We start from the raw sequence: 15,135 nt of genomic DNA on the forward strand, positions 1-15,135 counted from the left end.
ATTTAACTTGCTAGGAATCCTCCAGACAGTTCATTGTTTAGAAGTGTCTTATTTCTCCTTACCTCAATGCCTTCTTTGTTCAGCGCATACTCGTCAAAGTTGAGAATAGCCGTCTTGATGGTACGAGGCGGCGGTAAGACAGTCAGACCGATGTTAATGGCGTTGCTGCGTTTGGAGTCCAGGACGATGATTTCTTGTCGTTTGCCATCAACTGCTGCTTTCTAAGAGACGCAGCACAAGTCAGCCATCTCACTGATCACAGGGTTCACACATTTCTAACAAGGTCTACTTCTTCCAGCATTTAACCTGTGCAATAAAATAATGCTTTCTAGTTTTGTGCACTGTTTATTGTTAATATCATGCAAACATGATTTTTTTTTTAAATTTTTGTGGAGGGGAAAATAAGTTGTTAACTACTGAATAAATTGAATTAAAGCTACTAGTAGCTTTACCCTTCAGATGAATATACTGCACATTTTCGTGTTTATTAAGTAGGCCTTTTTTTGCCACTTGTAAGGGGGAAAAATGCGGTCCTTCCAAAAGAAACAGAAGCCGGCCTACTGTTTGTACCTTGGTAACAGGCAGCTCCTTAGATTTGGACTCAAACAACAGCTCCAGCTTGGATGTGTCCAGTTTAAGTGGCTCTAGTTTGGACCACAAGGACTCCTTACAGATCTTATGACTCTTGCACTGCCATTCCATGGGGCGCACTTCCTTCCAGAAAAGCCGAATTGTCTTCTTCTTCTTGAGGAAGAGAGGAGCATCCCCCCGATTCAGCTGAGGTGAAGGAGGGGGCATGAAGGGTGGAGGTGGGCGCACCATTTTGCCAAGGATGAGAGGAGGTGGGGGTGGTGGTAAAACAGCATTGCACAGTGGGGGCGGCGGTGGCGGCGGCGGGTGAAGATCACCAGACGCCATCACGCTGTCCATATCTAAAATATCCACGTCATCTTCATCCCGCAGGTCAGTGAAATCCATTTCCTTGATGCGAAGGTCCCTGGGCGTGGCCATGAGCTGGTCCCAGATTTGGTCAGATTCCTTCTTCTGGGCGGGCGGGATGCTGCCGGAGGATTTGTCAGTCGAAGCGTGCTGCAGCTCCTTTGACGCCTCCGCTTCGGTCGGTGACGTCAGACCTTTGACCAAATCACCAAATTTCTCCGCCACGGCCCGTACAGTGCTTTGCTTGTCTAAAATGTCCACCTCCATCTTCTTCACATTTACGTCTTGGGTCTGCCTGTGAGCCTCCAGTGTGGAGATTCTGTTTGCTACAGAGGGGTCAGCCGCCTCTGCGTCTTTTTCACAGTTACATTGACTTTCTTTCTCTTTTCCCCCTCCTACGTTGTCGTCCTCCTTATTGGATGTGTGAGCGTAAAGCATGTCCAGCATGAAGCGCTTGTTGGTAAGGATGTCGTTCTCTTCTGATAATTCAATGCACTGGCTCCACTGGCCTTTTGGCAGAAAAAGATACAATCAGACATGGGACAAGGTACGACCTACCCATCGAGTAGCCTTCTTTCCCTTGGAAAGTGTTCGTTAACTCAGTCAAAGTCATATTTTTATGTTTTGTAAGAGTCCAGACAATCATTGACTTTCGTCAAAGAAAACTATTAATTTGGTAGGTAAAGAAAGTGATTACTTTAGTTAAGTAATATATTACCTTTGTATGCAATTACTTAAAGAATGTGACTTTAGTAAAATAATTACTTCAAGTATTTAATTATTTCAGTACCTCTACAGTAAAAATTGTTGGGTCAAGAAAAAAAAAAGTTATGGGTGAAAAAGGACCAACTTATTTGAGTCACTTTGACCCAACTTTCTGGGCTATTTTTTTACATAAACAACTCATTTTTTTGGGGGGGGGATTATTTTGTTTTGTCTGCAAACCATTTGGCATTTCTTACGAAACCTAAATATTGGTCTACTCTAACCCATAACTGGGTACAATTTAACACAGCTGTGCAAGAGTGGTTGTCAGTTCCAGTTAATTTTTTGGTCAGTGTCATTAGCCAGTCAAAACATTAAGTAAAAACTGATGTTGGTAAATATTTTATTTTGCCTCAAAACAAAGCTAATCACCCTGTTTTCTGGATGATTACCAGAATCCAGACATTCAATACCAGGTATTCGAGAGTATTTTTTTTTTTAAATCCAATTATTATGGTCAAGGAAGTCTCCAAATAGCTGGTACTAAATGAGTTAAAGAAGGTCTCTGAATGATTGCTTTTCAGAAATTAGATTTGATAGATTAGTTGTCGAGTAACCAATTAGAGATTGCATTTTTTTTTTTTTGAAATTGCTTTAATTTAGGAGATATTTCATTAGAAACAATTAAAGTGGTTAAAATATAAAGAAATATGTATTAAAATGAAAATATTAACCTTTAAAATTTTAATTTTAAACTGAGGAAGTATTTAATGAAAGTCATTAACAAGATTAAAAATACCGAACTATCCACATTTCACATTTACATTTTACATTTTTTTTAAACCTCATGCACAAATGACCTGGACCACGTGTCTTCTAAAACTCAAATATGGCCCTTGAGGAAAAAGTGTCAGCCTAAACGATTCAAACAGTAAAGCTGCAAGCGATACCTGTTTCACCGTCATTCTTGACTTTTTCCTCGCGCTCCTCTCTCTCAAGAGTGCTGCTGGTGGAGGAGATGCTGGATGCCGAGCAGTTGTCCTTCTCATTCACTTCCTCGTTCTGCCTCTCCTTCTCACTCAAGACTAACCTTTCCTCTCCATCCCTCTCCATCGTCTGTACCCTCTCACAATCCTCCTCCTCTAATTCAACATCCTCCACATCCACGACCTGTGCTTCCTCAGCCACTTCCACCTCATCGGCGACTTCCACCACGTCCACCTGCTCTTTTACATGTCTCCCGGTCTCAAGCTTTCCTTCTTCATTACCCACCGCCCCCTCTTCACAACCCTCTGGCTGTTTGACTACATTCTGAACCGGTTGAGTGTCTGAAACATCCTGCGTGTCTGCTGGCGGCTCTTTTGCAGCCATATTTGGTTGCGAGGGAGGTGAGCGACAACGTTCTGATCCCGCTAGCGCTGATGCTGGACTTTTTCTTCTTGTTGGAGAGTCAGGTTTTGCGTGCGGGATGGATTCCTTTCCTGTAAGAAATTTTAGAAAATTAAGTAAAAAAAAGACACCTCTGACCTTATTTTTACATGTGTAGCTTCGTACTCGACAGGGAATTTTCTCAAAGGTTGAGCAATCGAGTGATTAATTATAGGTGAACCTTACCTGATGTCTGCTGAGCATCGGGGGTCTTTTCTTGCTGTGAGGCGATAGACGAAGTGGTGACACAACGAGATGCCGAGCGAACGGCGGGGTTGGAACTCAAACACACTGTGATCTCCGTGCGGCCTCTCACGGGCACCCTGAGCCGCTCACGCTCATATTCCTCGGCTGCTCGCCTCTCTACGGCCTTGTACCTGCCACAGAAAGGGATGTTATGATCAGATCATGACATCTTGACATTTTGAATCGAAACAAAAACAACTGCCACTGTATGACTAAGAAAAATATCACAATCCTGACTAAAGTATGTTTTAGATTTCTATTATTACAGCCTCTAATCATGTTGAGTCATGTAAGGTATTTTTCCAGTTGCTATTTTTGACTGTCAGTTGCCAGTGTTAGTAAAGATATACTGTACATAGCACGTTGTTTTTATACCATGAATAGATTTTCTCGTGATTTGTTTCCCCAACAAGAGAGAAACTACTTTTATTTTTTTTCTCCCTGTGACGAGTTAAAGTACATTAAATCAGATGTTTGAATCAGAACTCTGCAAAGAACAGTCGTTCCAATTCGGATGGATAAATTAGCTGATGGTGGAACAATTATCTACAAAGCTTTCAGGTCACCTCGGCAGCATCCATACCAGAAAACAGTAACATATGTCCTGCTAATTTGGTCACACAATGGAGAACAGGCCTAGAAGGGCCCTCCCTGGAAGATATAATTCAGTCTGTTGGGTCTGTAAAACTCTTCTAGCTGCTCTCTATTTTAATTAAGGCTTAAAAAAAACATTACAACTAACAGCCTTGTCAGTTGATGTAAACCCAAGTGCACCAAATAAAACCCACCTTTCCTCTCTGGCTTGTCTCGCTTCTTCCCTTTTGTCAACACAGTCTCGACTGAAGACGGATAAAGCAAAAGTTATTGCCCGCATTCGCAATCTAATAACAGTGCATGTGTTTTGCAAGGCGAGACTGACTTGAAGCGCTCCCTCTCCTCCCTTTCGATCCTCTGCAGACGCTCCTCTCGTTCCACGCGCCTCCTCTCCCTCTCTGCAGCCAAAGACTCCTGATGCTGCCTGTATGAAGAACTCAGCAGGCCTCCTAAAGCAGGCCTGCATGCGCAAAGTATACGGTAAAAAATGATTGGGATGATGGGCTTGGTGACAAGTTTACATAATGTACTTTATCAGGCCAACCTGTCAGTTTTAGACTCTGGTGTGCAAGTTGCCATACTAGTAAAGCGGTGGTTGGGTGATGTTGGACTCTGGTGCGTGCCTGGAGGTGGTGCTCCAATGGAAGGAACCCTGTAAAAAAGATCCAATGAATACAACGGTTCACTGGGAATAGGGATCAAGCCCTACCACAAGTGCCCAAAAGGGCTCATCCAAAGGCTGGATGCTACAAGACGGCCACTTATGGGCTAGTTTTGTCCAAATGAAACTCCCCACCTCACTTCAATGCTATTTGTTGACAACAAACCAATTTTGGGTGTAATATGTCTCTCTCAAAATGTCATATTGCAAAAATTATTCCTCAGACTCTCTGAGCGAGCTAAAATATACTAAACAAAGAATTAAGAAGGCCACTACAGTTCTCTTATCAAGACTTAGGTTATAATCCAAACAAGATGACAAGGTCAAGGCAGCTATTAACTATTAATTAACACAACCTTAGATAGGAGTAAAAAAGGCGCAAGTTTAATAGTCCAATGAGCGGTTTGGCAACAAGCAAGCAGAAACAACTGCAAAGCCACTGATAAGAATAGAAACAGTCCTGTTTGATGTTGTGACAACTTTTATAACAAAGCATCATTCAAGTATGGCAATTTTTACCTTTCAGCCCAGCAGATCTTTCGAAGAGAGTTAGATGTTTCTGTCAGACTGAAGATAGAAGGAAGTGTGAAACAAAGAAGTGCCAAAAGTTGAAAAGATATATTGGCGTCACACATTAAATAAAGGAGATAGAGAAGGAACAGGAGTACAAGACAAAGATAACTCAAGATTACGTCCTACTACAACAAATTCTAATGAGCAAATGAGTGATAGTAAAAAAATAAATAAATAACAGTCGAAGGAATACAGGATTAATGCTTCGGGCGTTGTCCATTATAAAAGTGATTATTTTTTTGCTGTTTGGGTTGGGGGACATTGCACACTTTTTTTTTTTTTTGTCGTCATCAATGTGGGGCTAGTATGATTGTCACGACTGTATTTCCATCCTATGTTATCGGGGTACTTTTATGAGTACTGTATATCTTTTTTCTAAAAATATTGCCACTTTCATGTTAATATTTTTTTCTTCATGATAGGTTTTCTTCATGATGTAACTTTATTCTTAAAATATATAACCTAGTTCCTATGAAAATATAATTGAACTCTCTGAAAATGACTTTTCTTCATTCAAGTGCATCACTCGTAGTATTTTCACTTTTAGTCAATTTTCATGGTAATATTCTTTTAATACTCCTTTGTGGCCAGCAAATTTTAGACCCATTTCTCTTTGAAACACTGTAAACAGTGATGAGAGAAAGTGACTCACACTAAAATCCCTTACTTCTTAAAATACAGTTGTTGACATGTCTTGTGTGAACAGTGGCTTGGATCAAAAATGAAAGACAGATGAGTGATAAAAATCTCAGTATAGCTGTTTCCAGCAATTAAGAAATGGTACCTACAACTTTTTTCCTCATTTCCTCTTAACAACATGTCTTTAGGGATGTCAGACAAATTGCGGTGGGAAAGGAGGAGTTTTAGTAACAGTGGTGGAAAAACTCAGTCCTGTACTTTAAATGAGGCAGGAATGAGTTAAAATGGTGAAAATTGACCACATCTACAATTGAAAAGCAATCGACATCAGGGATTGGGATTGTTCTAGACCTATTTAGGATAAACAAGTAAAATGTTTGTGTTGATTTGCAATGACCACGAGGATATTGTGGTCCACCGAAAACCTTTGGCAATAAAGCCAAAAAAAACCCAGCAACATCGAACCATTCTATTGAACCAAACCAAGAGTTGCAGCTCCAGACTTAACTGTAGGACTCCCCCCTTCCCCCACCCCCAAAGATACAGCACTGACATTGAAATACCAATATTTACAATTAGAGGTTTACCACAGTTGGTAATTCACATATAGCAAGCTTGTTTACATATTCTGCTAACAATGAGGTCACAGGTTTTATAACCTCCTGAGTCAGAGACCAAAACTCCCACTGTGTCTGCTTTATGAGCAGTCCTATTCATTGCGCACTTTACTATGCTTTAGAGGGTAAATGCTGCCCTGTGAAAAAAATAAAAATAAACCAAAACCCCAACTCTAATGCAAAAGCAGGTCTTGGTTCTATACGGCCGAGTTAGGGAGGCTGGTGTACCAAAGGGGCAGCTTGTCACAGAGGACAGGGTTAGCCTAAAATACCTGTGATCGTCCTGCCTAGAGGACTCAGGGACTGGATGACTTTCATCATCTGTCTCCTCCTCCTCATCCTCCAAATCCTCCTCTCCTTCCTCTTCCTCCTCCTCCTCTCCTTCTTCCTCATCTCTGTTAGGGGATGGTTAAAGGGTTGAAAGGACGGAAGGGAGGACATAGGAGCGAGAAGTACGACAGGCAAAGCCAAAAGTCAGAAGCAAGCGAGACTTTGAAGAGACAACACAAACATGATGACGTGTTTCCCATGCAAAATTGTTCTCGAGGTGTTAGTATTTTACCAACTTAATTTTTCCATCTCTGGAAGCAATTGAATCTTAAATGAGTATATGTTACCACAAAAGCGCAGTTTATCAAGTGACATTACAAGTTTTCTGCTTGTGTTCATTCACTATATATGCTTTTTTAGGCTTCATCCTGGAGTATTTTGTGGGAAACAGTGAACACACATGCAGCAAGCAAGTTATGAGCATTGCAGGCAAACTGGTGAAAGAATGTTAGCAGGTTATTACATAAACCCTTTGACCTAACTACACATCCCTTTGTTCCTAGATGAATAGCTATTGTATTTGGTTTGTTAGCAGGACATTTTCAAGTTAATCAATGATGAATAGATGAGGTGCCAGTTTCTATGGAGACTTATTTCTTTTTATGCAATCAAAAAATGGATTTGAAATAAAAATATTGCAAACAATTAAAAGAAAAAAAATGATCTAAAAGATCAAAAAAGGGAAAAGAAAATCCAATTACCTCCAAACTTCAAAAAAAGTGCTGACTATTTACTCTTTGGTTTTGCTTGCGAAATTTTGATTGCAGGTTACATTTTGTTGACAACCTATGAGTTTTGGTTGTGAATCAATTTCATTATTGTGGGCACCTCAAATCAACTGCTGAACATGATTGAGTACACCATTTGCTTTCTCTTGCTTATCCACACAGCTATTGGTAGTTGAATGTGAGTACTTTTAACACAATATACCTCAAGGCCCCACGTTGGAAATGTACCACCAGAAACACAAAATGCATTTTGTATGACTCTTGGAAACAGGAAGTAGTTCTGATTTCTGTATGAAGCAAATACGATTTAATTCGTGCATTGTATGTTTTGCAATGAGATCTGTGTAATTGTCATACGTATGGCCGAAACAATAGACAGAGCTGGCTAAATCCATCGAAACTTGGGGCACAAAACTCAAACCTGGACTGTCCATGTTAAACCAGGACATACGGTCACCCTAATAGTGATGCATTATTTGACTTTTAGGATATACTCTGGCGTGCCAGTTAAAGTCTGAAAAATACATAGTGACCTGTGACAATGTGGACACTACCTCAAACATCATATTGGTCTGAGACCTAGCACATTCATGTGTTCAGTAGGTAGACATTATCTTTTGATTCATTTTGGCTACACTACTAAGTGCTAGTGAACTCAGTAGAAGACATCCAGGCCGTTCCAACGACGTTTTGGGTTTGGGTGGGGTGCAATGAACGTTGCCCTCTTGCTGAGACAAAATGGACACAACAGTGGACATGACACATTTAAAATGAAATATAAGAAGAGTGTGAATATAAGTGCACACACATATGGATATGGTAGTTTGGATAAATGTTTTTTAAATGATATGTGATTCATGTGATGAGAACTTTATTCCCAATCATGACAAAATCTGCTTTAAATAGATAAAAAAAAAGTCCACCAGAGGTTCCACATGAATAAAAAAAAAACAGGAAAGAAAACATTGTAGGCCAAATGTGTCCTTTTGGAGGCAGTATCATTCAAACAATACAAGGGGCATTCACAGGTACATCAAATATAATGTCAACTATCTGTGATTGTGACCATGAAGAGGTTATTCATGATGGTAGCTTGAAAGGCCGTAAGAGATATGCTCATTGTTATTTCCTGTTCTCCATCTTCACACGTAAGTCTTGTTGCCCGTTTGCTATTTAGAGCCATCCCTCACATGGACCTTCTGGCTTTCATTAACAAAATGGAAAAATGTTGATCTTCAAAGGCCGCTAGAATTTCCTGTAGTGGGCAGGTATCACATGACCGGCTAGTCCTGCGAGCTACCAGAAGGTTTAATTGGTATGCTATTTCAAAACCTGGCGGGGATGTGATGCATTAAGAGTGGCAGTAATCATGCGCTGGTTTAAATAAAAAGGGCAAGACCTAAAATACTAATGCACCGATTGAAATAGGAACCTATTTTAGTCTTCTGATTTGCACTGATAAAACTAACAAAGGAAAAAGCAACCTTCAACATCATCCAAAAACAAGCCGTGCAATTTGCTTTCATTTCACCACTTCCTACAGTCATGTGTGATTAATGAGTGATTGATTTCAATGTTTTTAATGGCAGTGTGTTGATGTTGGTACAGATGTAATGGCTGAAAAAATGGGAGTTGCGAGTAGTAGTATGAGGCAAAGGTAACGACATGAGGGCTCTCAAGGGTCAATCTTTGGACCATTTTTTTTTTATCTGTCAACTTGCACCAAATATTTCAAGACACAAATGTTATCATGGCTTTGCAGTGATATGCAACTAAGTTTATAACTCACCCAAAGCAGCAGTTTAATTATCATGTTACCTGGAGATATTACTGTATAAGATTCTGAAGTGAGTGACTTATTTGCAATGCTTGACAGTTCAAGTCAAAATAAAGCTTTTGATGACCTCCCTACTCCCTCTGCGCTCCTCACCTTTCGCTGATAACTTCAACAGGGTGGCTGGCATAAGGCAGGCAGCTGCTTCCCTGAGTGAGAGGGCTCAATGGCGACGCCGGAGCTGAGACGGGACCTCTGTTGTTTTGGAGAGAATGCCTGCGGCTGCGTCGTCTCTCCAGGCCACGCCGTTCGTTGGTGCAACCCACGCTCGCCCGCCGGCGCTCCTTTCCGCCGCTTGGAGGCAATTGCGTTTCATTGTCACCGTCCTCGCGACGGAGAGTCGTCTGGGGGAAAAATAAACAAGAGAGAAGTCAACTAACAGTGACAGTAACAAGATGACATTGCAATCATTTGCTCACCTCATAGATGTTTAATTGCTCTACAAGGTCAAGGTCTGAGCCCTTCCTGCTCAGGTGCCTCTGTGCCAAGGCCTCAATGCCCTGCTCCTCAAGACAGTCCACCATATCGTAGTAAGAGTCTTGATCAGGCAGACCAGCTAGCGTCTAGAAAAAGAAAAAAAAAACATGTCAGCTGCATCAAAACTAAACAAATGGAAGAAAGGAAAAATAGACTCAAAGTTATGCAATTAGAATGAAATGACTGAACAGACTACGTTGGAAATTGCATTTGGACATTTTCACAGTCATGCAAACACATTCAAAGATTTAAAAACAAAAATAGAAAGAAAAAAGATCAAACAAAAAGAACGGTTAATTTAGTGCACATAAACTGTTTGATAGAATGCTACTAACCTTGTTGATGAGTGTCATTGCATACACCAGCAATTCAGTATCTACTCCGTCCTTCTCATTCAGGATCTCCATGATGTTCCCCCATACTTTTGTGCCTGAAATAGTCAAATGCAGACAGCAAACGCTGGTCAAGGAGCTATCAGCCATCTGTCCTTTTTCCAGAGCTCGTGTCTTTCGTTAAGAGTCTCTGGTGAGCTGGACCCGACCTCCCTACGGGGGATGTCCCGATCACATTTTTTTTGTATCCGATACAGTCGTATTTTGATACCTCTGCAATGCATTGAGAAGGCAAAGAAAACTACATCCAAAAAAGTCTTTTCTTTTTTTTGAATACAGTTTGATCCTTTTACGACATGCAAAATGTTCAGTTCGTACCCATTAAGGGTCACCATTGCACTCCATGCTTGCTTTTAACAATCGAATACTGTGACATACCTGTGTACGTCGATTATTTTTTGCTTTGTAGTACCCAATCACACCTAGGGACAATTTATTATGTCCAATACACATGTCATGCATGTTTTTAGGGTGTGGGAGGAAGCCGGAGTGCCCGGAGAGAAGCCACACATGCTCGGGGAGAACATGCAAACTCCACACAGGAAGGCCAGAGCGAGGTGGGTTTGAACTCGGATTCCTGAACTGTGAGGCAGACGTGTTAACCACTGCTTCACCGAGCCGATAACAATGATTGAAAGGCGATTGTATGCACCCTTTTGACAATACTGCTTTCACCGAGCGGCACGATACCTTTTTTGGCATCCGCAGCGTAAACGGCCTTAATGAACAAAATGGCATTTGACTCTGCATACTCCACAAAAACTAGCAGGAGTTTCAGCGCCATCTTCACCACCAGCCGGAACTGTAGTGGGAGAGAAACAGAATTGATAAATTCACAAGCAAAGTCCAAAGCTATGTCATCATCGTTTTCAGTCTCGGGTGAGTCGATAAGAGCCTGACAGAACTTGTTTTAATTGTTGACTATAAGTACTCACATAAAAGCAATTACTGGATGAAAAGGTTTTAAAAAGACTTCTAATTTAACAATCTGGCCACTAGAGGGCTGAGTAGACTACACTAACATCAACGTTGAAATCATTAGGGACATTTTGAAATGTCATTATTAATGATCATAGAGGGAAACCATGACAGAACTCCGTTTATTCCAGTTCTTTTCTTTACCTTGGTTCCGACTAGGGTGTAGAGCCACTGGACAATTTCCTTATCTGCAATGAGGCCATTCATGCCATCCACAAACAACATGATTTGACCAAGCGCTGGAAAGAGGCAAAATGAGATGAGAAGGTTTAGTTAATCATCCATCAATGCAGTGAATTCTCATTATTGTCTTCATTGTAAAAACTGTAAGTCCTCAAAACAAGAGGACAAACTACAAAAATGTTTTTACACTTTCAGTGGGAGACACAGCAGGTTGTCTTGGCCTCTTGACAGGAGGAATCACAACATAGCCTACAGTAAATCTTTGAGTAAAACAATGTAGGAAAGGCGAAGTTTATTACAATATATTTCGTAAATAATTGATGAATTATTTTTTAAATGAACTCTTTCAGCCCCAAAGAAGTATTTATATGTTTTCAACAGTCCCAACATTTAAAATTATGCAAGCGTCTGAAAACAGGTAGAGCTGAATGTTTTAGAGAATACACATTTTAAATCTGCGAATGAACTGACCCATTTCTTTTAAGATCAAATTTTAAAGAGTATTTATTCTATTCTGTTTATGTGTATAAAAGAGCCTGACCGCTCCTCCAATGAAACATACACATCACAAACAAATGTGTATTGTTGTGAAAAGTGTTAATTATATTGCTCTGGCCCATCATGGAAACTTGAGCTACTGTCCGGGAACAACTTGAAAAAACAACTCAGCGCACTCATCCCTCAAGTCAGCCGACATGACTGCGAGGAAAATATTTGAGCAGACCGCCTCGATGGACGCTGACATGACTTCCATGTGTAAGCGGATACATAAATAAGAGAAAAATAAGAGCCAAGGGATCCCAGTGGGGAAGAGCTCGGGTCAGACAAGTGTGGAGCTTCTGTTAAAAAGGGAATTGGGGGAAGGGGAAGAAGTACAGCTGAACTGACAAACGCTAGGTTTTTTTCCTTTCTTCAAACAGTAGGTGCTTAGTAGAGCCTCAGTGGTCACTGGCGCACACACAACAAGGGGTTAATGCGTTCACACTAACAGGATGAGACCAGCTTGACCCCACTACCACCATTAATCAGCTAATGGGAAGGGGGAGGGCGTTCTGAACTATATAGGAAAATAAAACATGGTGACAATAAATGTTTACCCTCAAGAAACCAAAAAGGAAGGAAAACTCATCTTAAGGGTGAAACTGTAGTACAGCAGAGTGATCATGTATTTGTTGGATTTTAAATGAATCTGAATCAGCGGTAAATAGTTTTTTTTTGTTTTTTTGTTCCAGGGTTCAAACTTTTGTTTCAATAACAGTAAATACTGCAGTGGCAATGGTTTTTGCAACATTTGAACATAACTCATTTTACCGATAATTAGAAAAGGAATTTAGCCTGATTTCAATAGACAAAAAAAAACTAGTAAACCTTACCGCTTTTCTTTGATGCTAGTATACGTTCAATGGGTCAAAACAAAAAGTAGAAGGAAGTGACATCGTCACATACATGTATCTAACTTGTCCTACTTTCAAATCAGATCCTATATTAATAATTGAAACTCCATTTACTTGATGTAAAACCGGAAGTATGAATAGGCAGGGATGCTTGGATAATGGCTAATTCTGTGTGTTTACACTGCACGAGAAGTACGGGTTAGTGTAGAGGTGGTACAAGGGCCTTCCATATTGCTCAGACGTCACCGTGCATCTCGCAAGCCCTTATAATCTGCTTGTGAAGGGTGCTGAGCTCGTAGAATTCTCAGATATGGCTCAAGGTGGGAAAATTACACTTTGGGGATGTTTAGAGGGAGAAATTTACGTGGTAAAATGTCGAAAATTTATGATAGGGGCCCTTAAATGTAATTGGTTCCAAACGACATACTTTTGTGCTTGCTACATGGCTAGATGTGTTGGTGTTGAATTGTGAACTATTAAGATGATTGCTATTTATTGCCACCATGCAAATTTATGATAGCTTATCATTATGATTTGAGTATCGAAAGCTACTAGTCCACCGAGGAATACAATCAGGGCGGCGTTGGTCGGAAATCCCTCCTTGTCTGTGGGCTAATGTCACGAGTGAAAGCCGGGCTTGTATTGATCCTTAAACTTTCCGGGTAGCCTCCATCTTTTTTTTGTCTCAGACAAAATTTTTCATTTGGTTATTTTTGCAGCTGTTGTCATGTCAGCAGTAATCGTGCACATCACCAATGATATTTGTAACAAAAAGGCGATGTGATGTATGCCATATGGCAACCGCCATTTTTGCTTTTTTTGTGTGGCAGAGTTAATGCCACCCTACTCAAACATGCTTTGTGACAGGAAAAGCGATATAGACCCCTCATGCCATGGCAAAAGCACCATCGTATGCCGATATTCCATAAGAGTAATAAAAATATATAATCAATGGAATGCTCAAGAGTCAAGAGTTTTATTGTCATATGTATAGTATTATTATACCGCACAGTGAAATTCTTATTGTTTACTTCCCGAGTAGCAAACTACATTCCATGAGCAAATGAATAAATGGCAATAAAAAATAGCAATAAAACAACAGACAGAAACAAGTGCTAATAATTTAGTACAAAATATCCTGTAGTGAAAAATATTAGTGCAACATATGCATTCACTGATTTTTACCGCAACTCCTAATCCCTTTTAGCCAAGAAAGTTTTTGTTAGTTTTAAGAAAAAAAAATACTTGATCTGGATTCTTGAAAACTTCATTTTGAAGACAAGAAACCCCAACCTGTTTTGATTTAAAAAGACTTACATGATTTTCTCCTAAATCACAAAAGACCCAATAAAGCAGGTTTATTGGCCCAACAGCTCGGTCCACGACTTACTGTGGCTTACTGTGAGCTCCTCGGTAGTTAGCAGCTAATCTTCACTTGGTCATGTTAAACTACGATAATTCACATGTCATGATGAGGTGAAAAGCTGCCCCTTAAGTCGCATACTTCTCATCTTCGGACAGGCAAGGAATTGTCAGTGTCCCACAGATAAGCCAGAATTCCCAGGTGCAGTTGCTGTACGCTCCTCGTCGTGTGTATGTGTGTGCTTCATCTTTTATCAATCAGAGTTAATTACTCACAACATGTCAGGCCCGAGCATTCCTGACAGTCCTCTCGTGCGGCCAGCCCTGCGCGCCGGCGTGGACAATACCGGCAGTCGGGGCAGACCACATCAGAGCATGTTTATAAAAACATGATTAACCTCCTCAGTCAGCGTGGACTCAAGTGTCACCCTTTCCCCGTTCTGCTTGGAAGCACTGCTGACGGATGGCTGACAGCAGTAATGACATGATGAACAGCTGCTCGACTGACTGCGGAAAGCAGCATCCAAACAGCTAGGAACTCAAACACACTTTGCTGAATTTTCCACGATGTGCTATACAAGCCCACCTACGATATGACCATAAGGCCATTGTTTATGTCTGGGCTACACCTGAGTACTAAAAAGACGCTGCATGGCCCACAAAGGTTTTGAGTAAATTCTAGGTTGAGGAGAAGATGCATGCCTTAATGAGGCTTTTCAGTGTGTCATCACAAAACATCCACGGTCAAGTACTGACAGATGACGCATTTGCGCTCCCGAAGTCTACCACTAAACGGGTCGACGCTTAGATTATCATAACACACGTGAGGATTTTGTGTAGCCGTTGCATCAGATAGAGAAATTAAATGTGTTTATACACGGTACCAAAAACCGCACAACAGCGATCTTTCCTTCAGAGTCGTTAAAACGCTTCGTCATGGAATAAATCCATGCCAGCAGAGGTTTAAGAACATTAAATGTAAATTCAGAAAACCACATGGAGTGCAGTTATCCCGTTAAAGCAAAACAATACTGTAACTTGTTTAAAAAAAACTA

At 40.7% G+C, this 15,135-nt stretch overlaps 1 protein-coding gene across 3 annotated transcripts in view; it reads right to left on the reverse strand.

The window, feature by feature from the left end:
- The window catches only part of LOC148426756 (FH1/FH2 domain-containing protein 3-like), an 85,031-nt gene that overhangs the window by 9,836 nt on the left and 60,060 nt on the right, over window positions 1-15,135 (reverse strand). Inside the window, exons 6-19 of one of the 3 annotated variants that reach the window (XM_088409824.1) lie at window positions 11,286-11,380; window positions 10,854-10,965; window positions 10,107-10,201; window positions 9,714-9,857; window positions 9,391-9,638; window positions 6,675-6,797; window positions 5,093-5,140; window positions 4,457-4,564; window positions 4,238-4,372; window positions 4,107-4,157; window positions 3,259-3,449; window positions 2,595-3,125; window positions 571-1,448; window positions 63-221 (exon numbers count right to left, since the gene is read on the reverse strand). In XM_088409824.1, the coding sequence (XP_088265950.1) occupies window positions 63-221; window positions 571-1,448; window positions 2,595-3,125; window positions 3,259-3,449; window positions 4,107-4,157; window positions 4,238-4,372; window positions 4,457-4,564; window positions 5,093-5,140; window positions 6,675-6,797; window positions 9,391-9,638; window positions 9,714-9,857; window positions 10,107-10,201; window positions 10,854-10,965; window positions 11,286-11,380 (2,918 nt within the window). The remainder of the gene's footprint in view (window positions 1-62; window positions 222-570; window positions 1,449-2,594; window positions 3,126-3,258; window positions 3,450-4,106; window positions 4,158-4,237; window positions 4,373-4,456; window positions 4,565-5,092; window positions 5,141-6,674; window positions 6,798-9,390; window positions 9,639-9,713; window positions 9,858-10,106; window positions 10,202-10,853; window positions 10,966-11,285; window positions 11,381-15,135) is intronic. The other 2 variants (XM_088409825.1, XM_088409826.1) reach the window with 2 other exon arrangements.

Source organism: Hippichthys cyanospilos, chromosome 3 (assembly GCF_059441005.1).
Source record: "Hippichthys cyanospilos isolate Australia breed blue-spotted pipefish chromosome 3, RoL_Hcya_1.0, whole genome shotgun sequence".
Taxonomy (NCBI): Eukaryota; Metazoa; Chordata; class Actinopteri; order Syngnathiformes; family Syngnathidae; genus Hippichthys; species Hippichthys cyanospilos.